A 23,744-nucleotide genomic window follows, 5' to 3' on the forward strand; every position below is an offset into this window, starting at 1 on the left:
ACAAAGGTTGGGATGGCTGAGTTTGAGCTACGGCTCAACGTTGACAACCATACTTGATGGTGCTCAAGGCAAGCGAGGCGCTTGGCAAAGGATGAGACCATGCAAAGTTGAAGGAGTTGCTCAGCGACCGAAAGAGTTGTGCAAAGCTCATAGAGGTGAGGGGAATTGCTAACTCGAAGAATTCGGTACTCATGCATGGGCTTGTATGCGAACGATGGAATGTTCGTGGCCATCCCAAGGCGGCCGAGACTCGGCGCCATGGAGCATTAAAACTTTCTCTTCGGCATGCGAAGGATACGTCCGTAGGAGACTGAAGGGTGCAGCGAGTTCAGCATGTTGCTAGGCCTTGAGTGGTGCAGCGGAGGCTGTATTGACGTGGAGTCGCAATCTAGCAAGTGCGTTTGCAGGAGGCAGAACAGTGCACAATTTGTTCAGCAGATCGGAGTAGTCCAAGGGGATGGTGGTCTCCGAAACGAAGAGAGATGTTGCTCCAACGGGACAGTTATCCAGGAGGGATAAGTCTTGGCTCTCCAGAGGGAGAATCATGTGAGACGGACTTCACATGTTGAGGAGGAGTACCTCAACAAACAACAACTCCACGAAGCTCAATGGACCGAGCAAACAGCGAGGAGTTGTCGCATGATCTCGCTTGAGAGAATGCATTGGTGGATGCATTACGAGATCAAGTGGGGGAGCGACCTAAAGCAACTCAAACGAAGGCACACTTGGAGTCGATATGGAGATCGGACTCAAGGGAGGGCTGACCCGTGGAATGGTGGGCGCGAGGGCCACCAGCGATTCAATGCAGAAGCGAGGAGCAGAGCAACTTGGGCGTAACTTGGCGAAGTACCCAAGCCGCATGAAGGGAGCCAGCATAGAAGTTGGAACATGGAGCAGAGGCACAGTGCTTTCCTTAGACAGAGGTCAAGGACATGAACTCTTGCAGAGGCAAGAGTAAGATCATGTTGTTCCATGGGTTCTTCATTCTGACAGAGCGGACTCATCTTGCATGGTGCCAAAGACGAAGGGAGCTTCGGGGCACATGCACCTTATCTCGGGAAAGCATTTAATGGAGGAACTAAGGCGACTCAATTTGCAGAGGCGAAGTTGGGTTCAGAAGGCCTTAGCACGGGGCAAGAGGACGCAGAGGCGGGTACTCTTGAAGAATATGCCACAGTGTTGTCATTCAAGTTGCTATGAAGGGAGCGGTGCGCAGCGAAGATTGTGCTGGTAGGGGCAGAGGCCCAAGATCCAGACAATGGTGCACAAATTGCAGCGAAGTCGGGGGACTTCGGGAGCTACTAGGCGACGGACTGTCCTAGAGTGGTGCTTCATCTAAGTGTGACCCAAGAGTGGGTGGATGAAGGTCGATTGCCAAAGGAGCGAACAAAATCGAAGGTGGAAGAGACCCTGCGATGTATTGGCAGAGGCCACACATGGAGAGTTCACAGTTCGAGTTCATTCCACAAGGATCAGAATGCAATGGAGATGTCACCAGGAGGCGACATGGTGCAGCGGATCGTGGGCGAACAGTTCGTGGCAATGCGATACACACAACCAAGGAGGACCCGTGAGGGACTAGATCATATGGAGGTATGATCGGGAGCTACTGGAAGCTCCACTTCGGTGAACAACACGACGGCAAGAAGGGCTATGGATTCAAGGAGTGAAGGCCATGGTACCGTAGAGGCGGGTCTTCCGTGCGTGCATCGAATTTTGCATCGGATGAAAACCTTGGTCATCAGCATATGGGGGCTGGGTTCCACCAAGGGAAAAGTTTGAATGCAAGTACCAGTGAGTTCCATGGGAGGGACTTGATTATGCAGAGGTATGATCGAAGCAGTTGGAGAGTTGGACTGCTCTAGAGCCTATATTCGCTTAAGGGAGCCCGGCAAGTCAGAGGACAAGGCCGAGTAAGCGAACGTTGCTACCAAGGAAGCTAAGGAGAATAGAATCGATGCAAACCCTACAATGCGATGGCAGAGGCCATGCATGGGAGTGTAGTCTGTCTTTCCATCGACCAGAAGAAGTCTGCTTGGAGAACACAGAGGTGTTGAAGCAGGGGGTCGAAAGGGGCGAGGAAGCGACGATGAGTCCAGAGGGACTTAGCTACCCAAAATCAAGCATCAGTCAGAATGGAGGTGGACTCAGAGGAGTGCCACGGAGACATTTCTACTGATCGTGAAGAAAAGGGATGCAGATGCGAGGCGACGGATAGTAGGGCCATGGGCATGGCAGCGCCATGGTACCGCAGAGGCGGGACTTCCGTGCAAGTCATTGATCCCTTGCTCTCATGGAGGGAGAGTGCTTGGTCGTGAAAGGGGCCGAGGAGGTGGAGCATGCAGAGGCAATCTCCAAGTACCGAGACAAGGCTGAAGGGCAGAGGCCAAGAAACTTCGTAAGACCAGTGTCAACAAGTTTCTCATCAAGATAGTCGTAAGTGAAGGACTTCGGGTCATGCAAGAGTGCACGACCAAGGAACGAAGCAGGCAGTACGCGATGTTGTACCTTTGCTACTCAGTGGAGTAGGCGGCAGGGTTGATGGAGAAGACGGTACAATCCCAGAGGCGACCTCATCTATCAGAGAACTACTCCAAGTTGGGGTGAAAACTTCCTGCATTCCAGAAGTTCAATGGCATTGAGAAGGTGAATCACAGTAGCTAACTCAACGCAAGGACTGCAAACACTTCAAGTGCTTCAGAAGTGTGAGCAAAGAGCAGGCGAAGGCCAGTAACCAGCTCGATGCATGAAGTACAACCTCGAGGAGGTGGGCGAAGTCAAGTAACCTTTGCCTTCTCAACTCTTAAGAGAATGGGCGAAACTGAGTACCCCAGTTCTCTTATCTATCCAGCAGAGGAGCTCTGCACAAATTCAAAGACCCTTCGAAGATAATAGAAGACAATAGTTGTCAAATCCTCACCAACGGTGATCAGTACTACTGAGAGTAGATTGTCTGCTTCATTTCCCAACGAAATACCAATCGAAAGCGGAAGTGATGCGAACCTACTTGGATGTGACAACTAACTGAAAGAAGAGTCAATGAGCAGATTCGGTGGAGGAAGGACCCAAAACTTCAGAAGTTTGCGAGATGATGCTCGTTAAAGCTCCAACAAGCATCCAACCAGTTCAAGCAGCATGAGGAAATTTTGAGAGACTAGCGCAGTAAGGATGGTATTTTCCTTCATCTGGCAGATCCGCAGGAATCAATAAGGATCAACACAACTCAACCAACCCCACAACAGAGTCAGAGTCATTGGCGAGTTGAAGCAGCATGGCGAATCAAAGGTTCGACTACTCAAAAACAGTAGCGGAGAGCAGCTGGGAGCCAGGAGGCGCATTGCAGCTGGAGCAGAAGATTGAAGACTCAGCAAAGGCGAAGAGTTGCAGTGTTCACAAAGGCTTCGACGAGGACGTCGAAGGGATAAGTGGGGGAGAATGTCACGGACAAACTTCTAAACAAGGTGTTCGATGTAATGCTTACATATGTCCGTGTCGTTTGGCATGTTCATGCCTTGTACAGCAGGTAGAGGGGCAGCCGAAGGCTTAATAGTCCCATGTTAGTTGGGTTGGTGGCCTCTTTAGGCTTGTAAATAAAGGTTGTGTCATGTGGACACGTCTGAGAGCTTTTCGGTCTATAATGGACCATTTTACCCTTTGTTGTGCAACTGTTCAGAGCTTGTAAAGTCTGTTTATAATTTGCATTGTCTATGAAGTGTTTTTCGGACATGTTTGCTTGTGGATCCCGATTGAGGCGTTCTCTTTAACCCGTTCTCTCTTTTGTTGGTCCTAAGGGACACTGGGAGGCTTCGGGGAGGCTGACCTTTGCGGACGGACGCGCGAGGGTGCCGCACGACTTAGGCAAAACCAGCTAAGTCCGTGACAGAACGGTGACATCGTTGGCATCGGTGATGGTAGACCCCTCCCCCTCCCCCCTCATCCTCGATGTCAAGCAGTCATCGCCCTCCACCTACTCGACCACTTCCTCGCCACTACCCCCTTTGCCTTCCCCCTTGTCCTCCCCTTCTCCTTCTCCTTCTCCACCCTCACCCCTGGCGTTGAGCACGTCCACTATATTTCTTGCTACCATCCTATTCATAGCGTTGGCCTAAGAAGATGAAGAAGGTGTCATCTTGCAAGTAGTGCCATCGAGCAAAGGACCCTATTTCGCCCCATCGAGCAAGTAGTGCCATCATCTCCCACTCAGTGTCACACTAAGATATCCATGATTGGTGTCGAGAATGTGGGCATGGCCATTGCTAGATGATCCTAACGGATGAGCTGGCACCGATGGATGCCAAACTTGACAAACTATATAGGGGGATGCTAGACCTACAGCACGCTGCAGCTTGTCTCCTATGCACTCGGATCCTAGCATCTTCGGACCACAAGGTGACGATGAACTTAACCTTTCTCCTATGTACCTAGATCCTAGCATCTCTAAACTACACAATGACGAAGAACTTGGACATCTATATCATCACGGTCGATGCTTGGTAGATCTGGTGGAGATGTGATTGAACCTGTTGCAACGCAATCTGGTGCTATTCAAGGAGATCGTGCCACCATTGGCAAGGTACTCACTGGGGATGACACTGCTAATGGTGTCAAATCCAATGATGTTATGTATATCACTTGGAAGCTGTCGAGGTTTCTGCCTAACAAAGTGATCGAGTTGGGGACTAAGCTTGACTCCTCTCGTTTCTAATTCTTGCTCACCAAGGTCAATGGCGAGGTGGTGGGTCAAGTCAATTAAGAAGTTGGAGAGGAGGGCAAGTGAGGGAATGGGACCAGGAGATGATGGTACGGTAGAGGGAAGAGAGGGCGTGGATGAGGGTGGTGATAGAGTTGTTGTAGGAAAGGTGGCAGATGTGCTCAATGCCAGGGGCGAGGGTGGAGAAGGAGAAGGGGAGGACGAGGGGGGAGGTGGAGGGGTAGCGGTGAGGAAGTGGTTGAGGAGGCGGAGGGTGGCGGCCACTCGACGTCGAGGACAACAGGGGACAGGGAGGGGTTCGTCACCACCGACACTAGTGGCGCTACCATTTGCCATCAACATTGTCCACCATCAAATTTAAAATTATTTTTTTCTCCTTTATTTTTATGTTTCTATTGATAAAAACTGATGTTGTTAAGGTAAATTGACCTAATCGTTTCACTTTCATAACTACAGGGATGCCAATATAATTTTTTAAATATAGGAACCATAATACTAAAGACAGCTAACTATAGGGGATAATATGTAGTTAGCCCAATAAATTCATATTTAATAGCTTATTCGAAATGTTGCATATTCTTTAAAGAATATAAAGATGATTATAAGGTAATTGATATATATTTTATTTTTAATAGTATTATATATTTTTAATTTTTTATTGCTAGATACTTTATATGTTTTCTTATTTATGTAGGATTCATCATACATAGATATGTGATCATGAAAATTGAAAATATGAAATTAATGAAGAAAATTAAAAATATAAAATTAATAATTTATTGGTTTATTTGGATATATTTGTATTTGAATATTCTTATGACATGCAAACTTTATAAATATAGTTATTATTATTTATAAATTTTTGTATAGTTAATTAGTTTCGATAATATTTTTTTTTTCTAAAATAGAATGGATTAATTAGGAGAATATGAAGAACCTATCAATTTCTCGCCCATAATGTGGATTCTCTATCCCCTCTCCTATCCCATCTAAATGAGGAATGGTGTGGGGATGAGGGTATTAAATCTCGAATTTTGATGATAAACTAATTGATGAGTTTATTGAACTAATATACTTTTGAGATAAGTGATGCAGGAAATACTTCGATTATAGACTTAAACCATCAAAGGGCCAATTGTCGAGTAAGAGAGTCAATGTTATGTCAAAAATTATCATGTTGAAAATTGAACGTCGAGCCAAAGGATTGATCGTTGTGTTAGAGATTGAACTTCGTGCTATAGGATCGGACATCTTGCCGCAAGGATCGAATATTGTATTGGAAGATTAAATATCGTGGGAAAGTCGACATATTAGTGGAATGGATAATATGTTGAAGGAAAGAGTGATATGCTAGAGGTTCAAATGAAGTATCAAAAGATTCGACAATATGCCAGAAGAGTGTATAACATGTCAAAAGCTTCATAAATATGCCAAATGTTTGGTTGATTTATCAAAGTATTGATTGAGGTCGTTATAGGTTAATTTAAGTTTGTATTGGGCTAAAACAATACAAACTTATCAAGAAAGCCATTGGGTATAAAGCCAAGCCGAATTGGGCCCATGAGGAGGCCAAATCAATGGCCTAAACTAGGATTGGGTTATGGTACCTCTTTCATCATCTCTCATAGATCTATAGGTTTTTAGGGATATACGATCTCCTTTGGTAACATATCTTTTACATATATATAGTTTTTCGGTTTCTCATGACGATAAGAAACTTTTTCTACAAGAAATTTTAAGATTTTATTTTTTTATTTTTCACCGCGCATATGATGGTGCCCCAATTTTCCTAACACGATCTTCGCAAGACAATGAGAAACCCTTTTCTTTGAAAAATTTAGGATTTTATTTTTCTATTATTTCATTGCATAAATAATGCTTTGTCTAGGTTTCCCAATAGTTTTGAGTTAGAAAAAGTTCTGATAGGTGCACATTATGGCCAGCTCGATATTAGGCCTAGAGGATCATACACATATAGTGGACAATACGATGAATAGAGGATCAATATGGGATATCTACTAAGCTCCTGGTTTAATAGATTCTTGAGTGAGACCTAATAAGGCATAGAATAGTTATTGGATGGTGATCTAATATCCATTAAGCTAGGAGTTATTGGATAGATATCCAATACCCAAAAGAAGGATCCATTAAGGTTAGTTAAATAAAACTCTTTATATGTAGGAGTTGGGGCTTAAAGAGTCATAGGTTAGACCCCTACTATTGCCACCGTTTACATCTCCTCCCTATAATTTCCTTCAGTCAACTATCCCCTCTCTGGTGTGAGAGGACAGTAAGAGGGATCGATCCCTCCTTGGTAGTTGTAGTGGGGTGGTGCACAAACACGAGGAAAAAGTGTGCTTTGTGTAGAGGTGCATTGTCACCGCATCTGCTATATAGATCACTACTAGAGAGGAGTTTGCGAGAACTCCTTCATCCACAGATTGAGATCTATAGATTAGGGGATATATGATTTCTCCTATATGAAAACATCTCAACTACTATGCAGTTACATGATTTTTATCGCTTTGAAGTTTTATGCTCTCGATCTTCGCACGATGATTTGATAAATCTATTTTTTGAAAAACTAGTTTTTATTTCTATTTTATGCTACACATGTGATACTCTCTGCAGTTTCCTAATAGTTGTATTAGAGCTAAGTTGTCTATGCAAAGATCGATCATTAACTGCATCTTGTGTTGAATCACGTAGAATTGGTTTTTGCGTTAAGTAGTTGTGTTTGTTACTAATCGCATATTTGAACTACATATGTTCTAACACTTTAAAAGGCTTCATTGACCACTAGTTTGTCATCAAAATAGTTGATAGAAAATTGAAGAAAAAGAGCAGCAAATGTTGCAGCCCTATAACACTAGCAAAAGCCTTGCTACCCTTAGCCAAGCCAAGCAGAGCCCTTGCAGCCAAGGTTTCTTGGCTGCAAAGGGGACCCTAGCGACCAAGGCTTCCTAGTTGCCAAGGGTACTTGGTATACCTAGTGCCTCCACTTGACCAGGCTTCAGTAGCCCTGCATCTTTGCTTCATCCTTGGCAGTACCAAGGACAGCCCAAGATACCAAGCTTCAACAGCCCTATGCTTCTATCTCGCCCTCGACAATGCCATGGATAGCCTAGGGGACTGGGCCTCTATAGCCCTCAGGGCTCCTTACCTCTTGGGGTACCATATAGTATGGAAATTGTAAAGTTTTCAAAATTGAATTAAGGGTTAATTCAAGTATTAATTAAATAATTTAATTAATTATTATATAGTTAATCCTATATATGCATATACATGTGATGTATGATGTGGACAGATGATCATGAGCCATGTGTGATGATGTGTATATATGTATGTGATTATTATTGAGGCCTACGAGCCTCCCTCTCTCTTATTATATATAGCATGTAATAATATCTCCCTCAGTGTTATACCTCCCTTTGATAAGATCAATGTTTCTCATTTATGCAATATGAATATTTTTGGGCCTATATGCTTGTAATTAAGTTGTAGTTGCACGAGATGGCGCGACGAGAGCGTGGAGGTGCCAACGAAACCCATAACGATGAGACAGATATTCGTCAGGTATGGAGATGTGCCAAAGTGCTTACTAGTCATAGGTGCTCTGCATGCCAATCACGTGGGTGTTGACACGTTGCACGATTTTTTTACTTATTATTATTATTATTGATATTTTCTCATTTTATATTACTTATTGCATATATTGTGATGTCCTTTGATCTATGCAATGAGAATTGGATCATGATGAGATAATGGTAATGAGAGCAATTTGCTTATAAACACAAATCCTAAATTTTTTCGGTCATAGGTTGCTCGAGAGAGACATCAAGATAACCAGACAGACTGGTGTGCTGTATGTCATCCGTATGATGGATGCGGTTGATCTCATAACTACTCATGTGGAGACACTAGGGATACAATGTAGGTGCTCATTAGAGAATGAATCACTGATTGATTCGCTTACGGAATGTTAGATGGTTGATGATACTTTATTGTCAGACAACGATTCCGTAGTCCCAATGGTTTATCTAGTCCTTAGACTTAAGACACCAAGGATGTCCTATATAAGTGCTCCATTCTTTGATACCGGACTTATATGTTTGGATGTCCTAGATCTAGTATAATTGGTCATCAGAAGTGGTAGTCAACCTTACGAGGGCTATTGAGTGTCGATAGAGGATCATCCACTCTCGATGTCATGAGAGGAATATTCTATATGTTCTTGCTCAGACAAATCTCTGGCCAGGGTCATTCAGATTGAGAGAGAAAGAGTTATCTAGGAGAATCCGATTAGAGCAAGACTCAAGTAAAAATCGCATGGGTTTGACAGCATCCTACTTAGTATACAATCTCTAGGATATTAGATAGATGAGGGACTATAGGTACATGGTAACTAAGGACAGACAGGTCTAATGGATTGGATTAATTATTGGATCCTATGGATAAGATCCAATAAGAGCCCATGAGAGATTATTGGATAGAGATCCACTAATCTAAAAGGCTTGGATAGTTGGATGCAGATCCAATACCCAATAGGGGAGGATCCATTAGAGTTTGATAAGGGACCTTTATAAATATGAGGGATTCAGTAGTTCATAGGCTAGAGCTTTTGCTTGCCTCTCCTATTCTCCTCCCCCTCTCTACCTCAGAGCAGGTCTGGAGTTTTGAGGAGCGTCGTTGTAGTCCTACTATGTGGATCATCACTAGAGAGGAGGGCGCTTGACCTCCTTCACCCTCTCCTAGAGATCTATAGGGAAACAGGGATATACGATCTCCATAGGTAACACAATCTATTCTATACTGGACGGTGGTACCGCCTAGTGGTAGGGTGCCATGTTGTCACGGACAAACTTCTCAACAAGACGTTGGATGTAATGCTTATGTGTGTCCGTGTCTTTTGGCATGTTCATGCCCTGTACAGAATGTAAAGGGGCGGCCGAAGGCTTATAAGTCCCATTTTAGTTGGGTTGGTGGCCTCTTTAGGCTTGTAAATAAAGGTTGTGTCATGTGGACACGTGCGAGAGCTTTTCGGTCTGTAATGGATCATTTTACCCTTTGTTGTGCCACTGTTCAGAGCTTGTAAAGTATGTTTGTAATTTGCATTGTCTATGAAGTGTTTTTCGGACATGTTTGCTTGTGGATCCCAATTGAGGCGTTCTCTTTTGCCTGTTCTCTCTTTTGTTGGTCCTAAGGGACAATGGGAGTCTTTGGGGAGGCTGACCTTTGCGGACGGACACGCAAGGGTGCCGCACGACTTAGGCAAAACCAGCTAAGTCCGTGTCATGTGGTATCAGAGCGGGCAAGCTCTTCGATCGAACAGCGAACGAACTTCGCAACTTCGCCATGGCAAAGCATCGTGGCGAATCAAGCAAGACGGGGCAGGCCGGACCCTTGCCCCAAGCAGCCGCAAGTGGGCTGCATGTGCACACTCGCTCTCATGCTGTTGGAGCCGCTCATGAGGATCGCGGCAGCGAACAGGATGAGCGAGAAGTTGGCAACTCTCCGCGAGCGGAGGAAGCGCAATCTGGTGCGCTAACTGGGAAAAAGAGTCATAAGGAGAGACTCACGACGGCGGAAACCCGCCTGGATGTTCTGGAAGCGAGCATGGAGGAACTCTACCATGGCCAACAAAGACTTGTTGGGGTAGAGAGCTCGCAAGAGGAAGCGGAGTCCAGGATCGACAAGGTCGAGGCCCTAGTCGACCGACTGTCCGATGACACCAAGGACTCCGTGCAGCACTTACAAGATGTTGTGGCGGAACTCACGGCGAAGGTGGCTATGCTCACAAGAACGCTAAATGCGGGAGGAGGCAACACCCGCGTTGCACCGCCACAAAACTTGAGGGCACCTGAGCCCCATGGATACGGAGGGGCCAGAGATGCCAAGGAGCTCGAGAACTTTCTGTTCGACATGGAACAATACTTCCGAGCTACGAGACCCGATTCTGAAGATACCAAAGTTTCAATAGCAACAATGTATCTGAACGGAGATGCGAAACTTTGGTGGCGAACTCATTGGGAGGAAATCCAACAAGGTCGGTGTCGAGTCGACACATGGGAAGACTTGAAGCGGGAGTTGAGAACTCAGTTCCTACCGGAGAACACAGAGTTCGTCGCAAGAAGGAAGTTGAGGCAACTCCGCCAAAGTTCCACCATCTGAGACTATGTAAAGCAGTTTTCTGCACTGATGCTGGACATATAGGACATGTCCGAGAAGGACAAGTTGTTCAGTTTCCTTGATGGTTTGAAACCATGGGCTCAGCAAGAGCTGAATCGAAGGAATGTTACCGACGTGGTCGGGGCAATTGCAGCTACAGAAAGGCTCACCGACTTCGTTTCCTCTGAAGACCCAGCGAGAAGGAAACAATCTTCAAACAATCGCCCTCAAAAACATTCTCGAGGGAAGGAGCTCGGGGGTGAACAAAAGAAGAAGAGCTCCCACAAAGGGCCGAACCCGAAAGGCAAGGCCTCAAAACCTGGAGGATGCTTCTTGTGCGGAGGACCGCACATGGTAAGGGAGTGCCCACAGAAACAGGCACTCAACGCTTTGACAGCTTCCATCCACCCTCCCCGATCGGACAAGGGCAAAGCTGTTGCCCTTAGCTCAAGCAGTTCTGAATCCAGCAGCGACGATGAAGAGTCGCAAGGACCCCGAATGGGAGCAATGCGTTTGTTGAACGCTATGCGGGGTCAAGTGGGGGAGAACATGAAGACGAAGGCACAAAAAGCAGGAAGTAGTGAACTGATGTATGTGGACATCAAGCTGAATGGCCAAACGACCCGTGCAATGGTGGACACGGGCGCTACCCACAACTTCATAGCCGATCGTGAAGCACAACGACTTGGGTTGACATTGGAGAAGAGCCCAAGCCGAATGAAAGCGGTGAACTCGGAGGCCAGGCGAATCTCCGGGTTGGCGAAGGGAGTTCCCATCAGAATCGGGACTTGGAGCGGAAACACCAACATGATGGCCGTGCCACTAGACGACTTCCAAGTGATTCTTGGAATGGAGTTTATGCACGCGGCGAAGTTGGTGCCGATGCCGTTCTTGAACTCCCTATGTATGATGGGAGGCGATGACCCCTGCGTGGTTCCCGTCTCTCGGAGAGGAACCAAGGAGCCCCAACACATTTCGGCCTTACAATTGAAGAAAGGGGTGCGAAAGGGCGAACTGACATTCGTGGCTGCTATGAAGCTAGAGCCACTCAACGAAGAGGCCATTCAAGAACCTGCTGTAGTGGCGAACGTCTTGAAGGAGTTCAAAGACGTTATGCCACCCGAGTTGCCGAAGACTCTCCCACCACGCAGAGGCGTGGATCATAGTATCGAGCTGGAGCCAGGAGTGAAGCCTCCAGCGAGACCACCCTATCGCATGCCCCCGCCAGAGTTAGCAGAACTCAGAAAGCAGTTAGGTGAACTGCTAAGCGGTGGTCTCATCCGCAGCTCAAAAGCACCTTTCGGAGCTCCAGTTCTCTTCCAGAAGAAACAAGATGGGAGCCTCCGATTATGCGTCGACTACCGAGCCCTCAACAAAGTAACAGTGAAGAACAAGTATCCCATCCCGCTCATCGCGGACTTGTTCGACCAATTGGGCAAGGCGAAGTATTTCTCAAAACTCGACCTTCGGTCGGGGTATTGGCAGGTGCGCATTGCTGAAGGCGACGAAGCAAAGACTACATGTGTGACCAGATATGGAGCGTTCGAGTTCTTGGTGATGCCTTTCGGCTTAACCAACGCTCCGGCAACATTCTGTACTCTCATGAACCAGCTATTCAAGGAGTACTTGGATAAGTTCGTGGTCGTCTACTTGGACGACATCGTCGTTTACAGCCAAATGCTCGAGGAGCACGTCAAGCACCTTCGGACGATTTTCAAGGTTCTAAGGGAGAACACTTTGTTCGTAAAAAGGGAGAAATGCTACTTTGCTCAGACTGAGATCCTGTTCTTGGGGCACCGAATCGGTGATGGCTCCATCCGGATGGACAAGTCGAAGGTGCGAGCAGTTGCGGAATGGCGAACTCCAAAGAAGGTGCCAGAGTTGAGATCCTTCCTTGGTTTCGTCAACTACTATCGACGCTTCATTGCTGGATATTCGAAGCGGGCAACCCCACTGACGGAGTTGCTGAAGAAGGAGCAGCCTTGGAAGTGGTCTGACAAATGTGAGATAGCATTCCAAGATCTGAAGGCTGCTGTTCTAGAAGAACCAGTGCTCAAATTGCCAAACTATGGAGAGCCCTTTGAAGTCCATACAGATGCTTCGGACTTTGCTATTGGTGGAGTACTCATGCAAGAAGGTCATCCGGTGGCTTACGAGAGCCGCAAACTCAACGAGACCGAGAGGCGGTATCCAGTGCATGAGAAGGAGATGACAGCGGTGATCCACTGCCTACGAGTTTGGCGACACTACCTCCTTGGGTCGCGATTTGTGCTGAGGACAGACAACATCGCCCTGAGCTATTTCCAAACTCAGAAGAAACTCTCACCAAAGCAGGCACGGTGGCAGGACTTCCTGGCCGAATTCGACATGGCAATGGAATACAAGCCCGGGAAGGCGAATGTCGTGGCCGATGCATTGAGTCGGAAAGTGGAATGCGTGAATGCTGCACAACTGGAGGGCAGAGGCCAAGCAAGTCAGTTACACTCAACATTCCTTTCCCGAATCAGAGATGGACTGTATAGTGATCCCCAGGCAGTTATCCTGGTGCAGCTCCTCAAAGAAGGCAAGGCACGACGATTTTGGGACCAGGAGGCGACATGGTGCAGCGGATCGTGGTGGAACAGTTCGTGGCAATGCGATACACACGACTCGTCCCGTGAGGGATTAGATCATATGGAGGTATGATCGGGAGCTACTGGGAGCTCCGCTTTGGTGAACAACACGACGGCAAGAAGGGCTATGGATTCAAGGAGTGAAGGCCATGGTACCGCAGAGGCGGGTCTTCCGGGCGTGCACTGAATTTTGCATCGGATGAAAACCTTGGTCATCAGCATATGGGGGCTGGGTTCCACCAAGGGAAAAGTTCGAATGCAAGTACCAGTGAGTTCCATGGGAGGGACTTGATCATGCAGAGGTATGATCGAAGCAGCTGGAGAGTTGGATTGCTCCAGAGCTCATATTCGTTTAAGGGAGCCCGGCAAGTCAGAGGACAAGGCCGAGTAAGCGAACGTTGCTACCAAGGAAGCTATGGAGAACAGAATCGGTGCAAACCCTACAATGCGATGGCAGAGGCCATGCATGGGAGTGCAGTTTGTCTTTCCATCGACCAGAAGGAGCTGCTTGGAGAACACAGAGGTGTTGAAGCAGGGGGTCGAAAGGGGCGAGGAAGCGACGACGAGTCCAGAGGGACTTAGCTACCCAAAATCAAGCATCAGTTAGAATGGAGGTGGACTCAGAGGAGTGCCACAGAGACATGTCTACTGATCGTGAAGAAAAGGGATGCAGATGCGAGGCGATGGATAGTAGGGCCATGGGCATTGCAGCGCCATGGTACCGCAGAGGCGGGACTTCCGTGCAAGTCATTGATCCCTTGCTCTCACGGAGGGAGAGCGTTTGGTCGTGAAAGGGGCCGAGGAGGTGGAGCATGCAGAGGCAATCTCCAAGTACCGGGACAAGGCTGAAGGGCAGAGGCCGAGGAACTTCGTAAGACCGGTGTCAGTGTGCTTCTCATCAAGACAGCCGTAAGTGAAGGACTTCGGGTCATGCAAGAGTGCACGACCAAGGAACGAAGCTGACAGTACGCGGTGCTGTACCTTTGCTACTCAGTGGAGTAGGCGGCAGGGTTGATGGAGAAGACGGTACAATCCCAGAGGCGACCTCATCTATCAGAGAATTACTCCAAGTTGGGGTGGAAACTTCCTGCATTCCAGAAGTTCAATGGCTTTGAGAAGGTGAATCACAGTAACTAACTCAATGCAAGGAGTGCAAACACTTCAAGTGCTTCAGAAGTGTGAGCAAAGAGCAGGCGAAGATTAGTAACCAGCTCGATGCGTGAAGTACAACCTCGAGGAGGCGGGCGAAGTCAAGTAACCTTTGCCTTCTCAACTCTTAAGAGGATGGGCGAAACCGAGTACCCCAATTCTCTTATCTATCCAGCAGAGGAGCTCTGCACAAGTTCAAAGACCCTTCGAAGATAATGGAAGACAATAGTTGTCAAATCCTCACCAACGGTGATCAGTGCTACTGAGAGTAGATTGTCCGCCTCATTTCCCAACGAAATGCCAATCGAAAGCGGAAGTGATGCGAACCTACTTGGATGTGACAACTAACTGAAAGAAGAGTCAATGAGCAGATTTTGTGGAGGAAGGACCCAAAACTTCAGAAGTTTGCGAGGCGATGCTCGTTAAAGCTCCAACAAGCATCCACCCAGTTTAGGCAGCATGTGGAAATTTTGAGAGACTGGCGCAGTAAGGATGGTCTTTTCCTTCATTTGGTGGATCCGCAGGAATCAACGAGGATCAACACAACTCAGCCAACCCCACACCAGAGTCAGAGTCATTGGTGAGTTGAAGCAGCATGGCGGATCAAAGGTTCGACTACTCAAAAACAGCAGCGGAGAGCAGCTGGGAGCCAGGAGGCGCATTGCAGCTGGAGCAGAAGATTGAAGACTCAGCAAAGGCGAAGAGTTGCAGTGTTCACAAAGGCTTCGACGAGGACGTCGAAGGGATAAGTGGGGGAGAATGTCACGGACAAACTTCTCAACAAGACGTTGGATGTAATGCTTATGTGTGTCCGTGTCTTTTGGCATGTTCATGCCCTGTACAGAATGTAAAGGGGCGGCCGAAGGCTTATAAGTCCCATTTTAGTTGGGTTGGTGGCCTCTTTAGGCTTGTAAATAAAGGTTGTGTCATGTGGACACGTGCGAGAGCTTTTCAGTCTGTAATGGACCATTTTACCCTTTGTTGTGCCACTGTTCAGAGCTTGTAAAGTCTGTTTGTAATTTGCATTGTCTATGAAGTGTTTTTCGGACATGTTTGCTTGTGGATCCCAATTGAGGCGTTCTCTTTTGCCTGTTCTCTCTTTTGTTGGTCCTAAGGGACAATGGGAGTCTTTGGGGAGGCTGACCTTTGCGGACGGACACGCAAGGGTGCCGCACGACTTAGGCAAAACCAGCTAAGTCCGTGTCAATGTGGTGGTACTGCCCAATGTTAGTGTTGTAGACGGTGGTACCATCAGGACTTGGAAAACTCAGGATAAGACACTTTTAGGCTCCAAGTTTGAATCTACTTGAGGCCTATAAATACCCCTCTCATCTCTGGTGGTACCGCCTAGTGGTAGGGTGCCATTTGATATATTTATGATGATGTATGCAAAACTTATGATAATGATGCATGCAATGCAATGATATGCATATAATATATTATATATATTCATGATGAAATATTACTTTGACTTGAATTCAACTTGAATTCAAGGTTCTATCAATGTGACATATTGATAGGGGGAGTTAAGGTTAACCCCATCGTCAATTGGTTGTCATCATCAAAAAGGAAAAGATTATTGAATCTCATATTTTGATGATGAAACCAATTGATAGTATTTATGATCTGATTTGCATTTTGAGTGACGCAGAAAGTTTCGATCAGGGAGAGACAATTAAAGTAGGAAGAATCATGTTGGGCCGAAGTAGAACATGTCAGAAGATTGGACGTCGAGCTGAAGGATCGGTCGACGTATCGATAGTAGGCTTCGGGCCATGGGTTCAGGCATCAGGCTAAGAAGAGCAAAAATTACGCTAAGGAAATCGGAGTTGCAGAGGTCAACTAGCCGATTGGGCAATAGGACAAGAAAGGACGATGCACCGAAGAATCGGACGAAGCGCCAATGAACCAATAACATGCCGGACAACATTTGATTAGCTTTGTAATAATTGTCTAGATCGAAATAGGTTTTAGGCGTACTTGGGTTCAAATTAGACCAACTCAATTAGGGGCTAATTGGGCCCAAGTTAGGGATGTATTGGGCCAAGTGGAATGCCCAAACAATGATCCAACATGTGGAATCGTCGTGGTATAGTCTCCGAGACTGTGTCAGGCAGTGGTACCACCCAAACATAGTCTCCAAGAGACTGTCAGGTGATGGTACCGCCAAATTGGGTAGTGGTACCACCCATGGCAGGGTGCCAGGCGGTGGTACCGACAGACTGCACTATGGTATCACCTAGTGCCAATGCTACAAGCGATGGGACCGCTAGGACCCAGAAAACCTGAGATTAGACACTTTTAGGCTCCAAATTTAAATCCACTTGAGGTCTATAAATACCCCTCTCATCCCTAGTTAACATACACAAGAATTGAGAGCAAAAAGAAACAAAAACGTTGTTGTAATCTTGTGAGAACTTCTCTCAAGCTCTAAGTTTTAGTCTTTCTTAAGAGAGGAGTGAAGGGGGTTATAAAGGTTCTCTCTTGAACCCGTTAAAAGGAGAATCAAGTTGTAAGCATAGTTGATCATTGCCCATTGAAGGAAGATCGTTAGTGGATGCCGCCGGAAGAGGAATCAACGGAGTGGATGTAGGTCACGACGATCGAACCACTATAAAATCTGATTTGTATTTATGCTTTGCTATTTACATTTATTGCAAACTGTCATACTTCCTAATTACTTTAGCTGCACACTCTTACGAACGTGTTTCAAGTTAATATCTTTTCCGAAATCGATTTTTATCGTACGAAGATTTTCGAACCGACGTAATTTTATCCGCTGCACTAATTCACCCACCCCTCTTAGTGTCAACTCATTCCTAACATGACCAACATATGATTGGCATATGACCAACATATGATTGACACATGACTTACACCTCAACAACCACCCATCATAATCGACATCGATTATAGAAGTAACCATGGTCCATTATAAAAGGGCTCCCTAGATGTACTCCTGAGGACTTTTTTAAATATTATTCAAGCCCTTGGTTGAATCCTCTAAATACAAAACTAACTTAAGTATTGGAATAATATTTGTCATGAATGCTCCTGATGTGGTTCTACAAGATGCAACCTCTTTAGGGTCAGTAAAGTTCAACCTTTTCAGAGTCGTCATGGTTCGATCTCTATAGAGTCGGAAGGATTCAATACCCTCAAGGTCAAATAAGTGTGGTGTCAATTGAGATTGAACTGTGAGAGATGTGAAAGGAAATTTGATTGGCTCCAAGTCTACATCTAGATTTAACAACCAAATTCTACACTAATAAAAGGGTATACAAATGATTTGTGTTTGAGTCGGGATTAACTCAAGCGTATTTGTAATTGATTTTACATGATAAATAGTTTACTTTTCTTTATACATTTAGCCAATAAGTATCAAACTATATAAATATTTTACATGATAAATAGGTGAGGTGCTAAGGAACATGAGTAGGTATAAGTTTAATGACCCTTCGAAGAAACCTAATGGAAGATAATAGTTGTCAAATCCTCACCAACTGTGATTGGTGCTACTAAGAGTAGATTGTCCGCTTCATTTCTCAATAGAATACCAATTGAAAGTGGAAGTGATATGAATTTACTTGGAAGTGGCAAGTAAGTGAAAGAAGAGTCGATGTGCAGATTTTGTGGAGGAAGGACCCAAAAAAATTAAAGTCTGTTAGGCGATGCTCACCGAGTTCAAGCAGCATGAGGTATTTGAGACCATAGGCTTAACAACCCTATTTTCATTGGCTTTAGTGGCTACTTTAGGCTTATAATCGAAGGTTGTATCGTATGGGCACTTATGGGTATTTCGGTATATAGTTGACCATTTTGGATCATTTGTTGTGCGACCGTTCAAAGCTTATGAAGTTTATATTTGTAAATTATATTGGCTATAAAGTGTTGCTAAAATTGTTACTTATAGATCCCGAGTGAAATGCTTTCTCTAACTCATTTCTCTTTTATAGGTCCTAAGGGACCATAGGGGGTTTCGAGGAGGCTAACCTTTGTGGATGGACATGCAAGGGTGCCACATGACTTAGGCAAAATCAGCTAAGTTTGTGACATAAGGTTGACCTTTGTGGATGGACATGCAAGGGTGACACATAACTTAGATAAAATCAACTAAGTTCGTGACAGAACGACCTATAGCATATAAATCAATGATGTGTGAGGCATTGTCAATCCATTGTGCACCACTACCCCTAGCCTAATTGACCCATTGTGCATCATCGCTCCCTGCCTAGTTGGTCATCGTGCACCACCATGTCAAGTTTAGTCGACCAATGGTGTGCCACCACACTTGGCCTAGTCAACCCATTGCATATAATCATGCTTAGCCTAGTAGGCTCATCGTGCGCTACCTCGCCTAATCCACTAGACACCATCGCATGTGGCCTAATCGAGCACATGACACTATCGACTCATCGAGCATTGTCATCAGCCATAAGGACCCATCCAAACTTTAGTGCTAACAACTAATCAAGCAAGTACTTCCTAACCTGATTTTGCTTTACTCCCCAACTCGAAAAGTGGGGGGTATGGGAAAATTATATCGATGATGGGGCTAACACCTCACCACCACATCAGTGCCATGTGGATGCCATCCATATAATGTGGATGTCACATTAATGTTAGTGACTACCACATTAGTACCAAATGGCAACGTCAATGTCATGTTGCTGCCACCTTAGTGTCATGTGATTGTTGACAGGTGACCAACATATGGTCGGCATATGACCAACATATGATTGACACATGACTTATACCTCAACAACCGCCCCTCATAATCGACATTAATTATAGAAGTAATCATGGTCCATTATAAAAGAGCTCCCTATATATACTCCTAAGGACTTTTTTAAATGCTATTGAAGCCCTTCGTTGAATCCTCTAAATACAAAACTAACTTAAGTATTGGAACGACATTTGTCAAGAATGCTCGTGATGTAGTTCTACAAGATTCAACCGCTTCGGATTTGACAGGGTTCGATCTCCATAGAGTCGGAAGGGTTCGATACCCTCAGGGTCAAATAAGTGTGGTGTCAATTGAGATTGAACTATGACAGATGTGAAAGGAACTTTGATTAGCTCGGAGTCTGCATATAGATTAAACAACTAAATTTTACACTAATAAAAGGGTATACAAGTGGTTTGTGTTTGAGTCGGGATTAACTCTAGTGTATTTGTAATTGATTTCACATGATAAATAATTTAATTTTCTTTATACATTTAAGTATTGACTTTGAAGGTTGGAAAGTCTACATGCCTTAATTCGTTGGTGGCATTGTTGAGCAAAGCCTTCCATGACAACGTTCATAGCTGAGTTCATGATCTTGCTGGACTCTTGCAAGGGGATCCTGGATATTCCCCTTCCTCCTTAACTTAGAACAATAGTTACTGCATACAGAAAACAATCTAGTATTGTATTTAACTGGACCAAAACAAAAATTCTAAGGATCAAAATGTAAGACAAGTCTTTGAAACTTTTAAAATGCATAGAATCAGATGTATATAGTTTAAAACAATAAACAACAAGTTTGGACAGTAACGTATCGAATATTCGATTTAGAACAATAGCAGCAAATGCAAGATTGTTTGTCTTAAGAAAAAAAAGAATTAATTTTAAAATGATTGTAAAAAATTTGTAGCAGTTTTAGATATGGTAACATTGTTTATAATGTTGTTTTAAGAAAGATGTCTTTAACAAGTAAATATATTCAAAAACAAAACAACAAATAACATATTTAAAGAATTCTTTTTTTTTACTTCTAAAATTCAGAAAAATCCAAAACTTCACTTCAAATTCAAACAATAGGAATTGAAACCCGAAATAATTTTCCCCAAAAAAAATTTGCCTGATTTATTTTAAATATAAATATCTGAAAATTGGAAACTTAAAATTTATTATTATTTTGATTATTAAATAAATCAACTTTTTAATTTAAAATTCAGAAATTTTGTAAATTTTATATAGGGATTTCCTTTTCAAAGATAGAATAAATTATCCAACTGTTTCAAGAAAAGATTTATCAAAGTTTAAAATTAAGATATTTTTCAAAAATTTCTTGATAATAGATCTGGTAAGTAACTTGTTTTAATTTTCTAGAAAAGAATAGTAAAAAAAAGTCTCAAAGATTATTTTTTTGACTCACTAAATCTAGATACACTTAAGTTGGCTATTCAATACAAAGTTTGATATTTTTCTTTTGGAAACAGTAATATGACAATATTTTGTTAAGTAATTAAATTGTAGTAAGTCTATCCTCGTGTCCCTCAACACCTTGCTTCTGTCATCATCTATGCCAACCTAGTTCAATACCAGAAGGCCTTCAAAGTGGCGAACATGCAGTAGAGACTTCCATCGCCGCCAACAAGACTATCGACGAGGGAGAAGGTGATGCAGGAGGTCACGCATAGAATGGTAAGGGCCGAGGCCAATCACTTGTTTGAATCATAGCAACTAACATGGTCAGTGAAGAAAGACTGGGACAGAACTTGAGATGGGGAAGAGCTTCGCGATGTAGAGAGAACGTTGCTGATCGAGGATCCGAAGACGTCGGAGAAAAGCATGTTCGCTGACATCAATGATGTGTGTGCTTAGGGATGTTAGTCCGTTCTTTAGTACATACTGGTGACACAATTTTGCAGTTGCTGGTGTTCAATGCAAATGTCTCCATGCTCTTCCACTGCTTTCCAATCGGGACACCATGGCTCAATCTCTAATAACACTTCCCCTTGATAAACACCCAAACAAATGTTTGGAGGGCTTGAGAAGTTGAATCACATCAAGTGTAAAATATATTGTACATTTTGCTCTTTTTGCAAACAAGGTCAAACCATGCAGTCAGGTAGTTGTAGTTGGGTGGATGATCAAAGAACTGGCAATCGTCAGAATGAGCAACGAGAAAGGTGTGATAAGTGAGAGGATATTAGGACTCGTTATTGGTTTCACTGAAGCTACATTTGGTCATCATCAGTGGTTTAAGTTAGACACCTCTCCTGCATTCCTATCCCAGATACAACCCCCCCAAGCACCCGTCAACATATCTGAAATCTCCTTGGCATTAGGGAGGAGGAACTGCCCGTTCATTATTTGGAGATTTTATCTCTCATGATCACCTCCTTCAATTTCATTGGTGCCAAGCGTATCCTTCCCATCCTCAATGTTAGTAGTGCTGGAATTGATCACACTTTATGGGTCAAGATTATATCCGCTAAGTATGGCACTCCTCACCACTGGAATATCTCGCTGCAGAGGTTTATGGTTTAATCTCTTATTATTGAAAGCTACGATTTTGATTTATTCTTTGATCTGATTTGTATTTTGGTTCCTTTAGGTCCTGGAGTTGGCTGGAAATGTGGCGAGGGATAACAAGAAGAATAGGATCATTCCGAGGCACATCCAACTTACCGTCGGAAACAATAAGGAAATGAGCAAGCTCTTGAGAACTGTCACGATTGCCAGCTACAGTGTTCTGCCTATTATCCATCAAACCCTCTTGCCCACTAAGGCTGGGAAGGAGAAAGGAGACAATGGATCTGCGTCACAAGAGTTTTAAGATCCTTGCTGGCTTATATTGACTCATCACGAAGGCAAAATCTTACGAGAGTTTGCTGTGGTTTCTGGTGGGAATATGGTATATGGAATATGCTTACTGCATGATAGGATGAGCCAATGTATATGGAATATACCATATTCCCACCGGAAATATAGCAAACTCTTACAAGATCTTATTATGAGTCAATGTAAACTAACAAGAATCTTAAAACTCTTGTGACGCAGATCCATTGTCCCCGTTCCCCTTCCCAGCCTTATTGGACAAGAGGGTCTAATGGATACTAGGCAAAACACCATCGCTGGCAATCATGATAGTTCCCAAGAGCTTGCTCAATTCCTCATCATTTCTGATAGCAAGTTGGATGTGCCTCGGAATGATCCTATTCTTCTTGTTATCCCTCGCTGCATTTCCAGCCAACTCCAGGACCTAAAAGAATCGAAATATATATCAGATCAAAGAAAAAAATCGAAATCACAGCTTTGAAGAGTAAGGGATCAAACCACAGCAACGAGGTACTCAAGGATGGCTGCAAGGTAGATGAGGGCATTGGCGTCAACACGGTCGTCATACTTACCGACCTAAAGATCATAGCACATTCATTAACCTTTATACCACATATCATAACATATATATGTACTAAAAATTTATAACATTATCTCTCGTGATCATCTTCTTCAACCTTTTCAAGATAGATTAATTAACAAAATCATCTCTAAATTCAGGGTTGGTAGACGAATATGATTTCACAGGTAGGTAAAACAATACTCATCAATTTTATTCTCAACTCTCTTCCTCTTTACTTAAAACAATAACATTTCTATGAGTTTCTTTTAGAGAGACTCTAATGCATCCAAAAAGTTAAGACTTTCAGTTAGAACAATATCACCTTCGCCAAATCTTGTGTAGGCCTTGACTTTCAAGACCTTTCTCCAATTAGAAATTCTATTGATGCCAAACTTATCCTTCTCATTCTCAATGTTAGTAGTGCTGCCATTGTTCACACTTTTATGGGTCAAGATCATATCCGCCAGGCACTCCTCACTCCTAAAATATCTCTCTCAAAAACTTATCCTACACTTTGGAAAAGTATTTGTTCTAACTATAGAAAATGCTAAATATAGTCTTAAGAAACTTATCAGTTCTAATACCTTCACTGACATCTAGGACGATTCCCAAATTACAACATTTCTCTCTCCAAATGGTCTTTCTTAACATCAATGCTCTGACATCAGGAACGACTCTCGAATTACCAACATCCCTCTTTCCAAATGATCTATTTTTATTAACATCAATACTCTTGGATGCCACTATCTCAAAAGGCCCTTCCAACTTTTTGCGAGATAGGCATTGTGACTCAGATGAGAACTGAGATGGCTGAATGACTGTGGAGTCTGAGTGTTCGTGACGCATCAAACTATTCCTTTGGGGTCTTCTTTCCACTTCCATTGGCTTGCAAACATCATTCACCAATTTCCGTTGGATCTACCATATGGATTCTGACTCCATCGAATACATTTTTTTCAAATGTCATTTTGCTTTGCATTACTTGGATCT

General features: G+C 44.1%; 2 protein-coding genes across 2 annotated transcripts; one reads left to right on the plus strand and one right to left on the minus strand.

The window, feature by feature from the left end:
• The first annotated feature begins 4,724 nt into the window (after positions 1-4,724).
• Positions 4,725-22,190, plus strand: LOC135594945 (probable histone H2AXb). The gene is made up of 2 exons (XM_065085454.1): positions 4,725-4,937; positions 21,969-22,190. Exons 1-2 carry the CDS (start codon positions 4,725-4,727, stop codon positions 22,188-22,190), a joined length of 435 nt encoding a protein of 144 aa, XP_064941526.1.
• A 270-nt stretch (positions 22,191-22,460) lies between these two features.
• LOC135594951 (histone H2AX-like) lies at positions 22,461-23,212 on the minus strand. The gene is made up of 3 exons (XM_065085461.1): positions 23,069-23,212; positions 22,691-22,768; positions 22,461-22,616 (listed from the first exon to the last, which is right to left on the minus strand). Exons 1-3 carry the CDS (start codon positions 23,210-23,212, stop codon positions 22,461-22,463), a joined length of 378 nt encoding a protein of 125 aa, XP_064941533.1.
• Positions 23,213-23,744: the final 532 nt, after the last annotated feature.

Source organism: Musa acuminata, chromosome BXJ1-2 (assembly GCF_036884655.1).
Source record: "Musa acuminata AAA Group cultivar baxijiao chromosome BXJ1-2, Cavendish_Baxijiao_AAA, whole genome shotgun sequence".
Lineage (NCBI taxonomy): Eukaryota > Viridiplantae > Streptophyta > Magnoliopsida > Zingiberales > Musaceae > Musa > Musa acuminata.

Coding starts and splice junctions, on each gene's coding strand:
- LOC135594951 (XM_065085461.1), bottom strand. CDS start 23,212: ATGATCTTGACCCATAAAAGTGTGAACAATGGCAGCACTACTAACATT. Junction 22,769..23,068: donor GATTTGGCGAAGGTGATATT/GTTCTAACTGAA, acceptor TATGATCTTTAG/GTCGGTAAGTATGACGACCG. Junction 22,617..22,690: donor TTGAGTACCTCGTTGCTGTG/GTTTGATCCCTT, acceptor CGATTCTTTTAG/GTCCTGGAGTTGGCTGGAAA.
- LOC135594945 (XM_065085454.1), top strand. CDS start 4,725: ATGGCGAGGTGGTGGGTCAAGTCAATTAAGAAGTTGGAGAGGAGGGCA. Junction 4,938..21,968: donor GGGGAGGTGGAGGGGTAGCG/GTGAGGAAGTGG, acceptor TGGTTCCTTTAG/GTCCTGGAGTTGGCTGGAAA.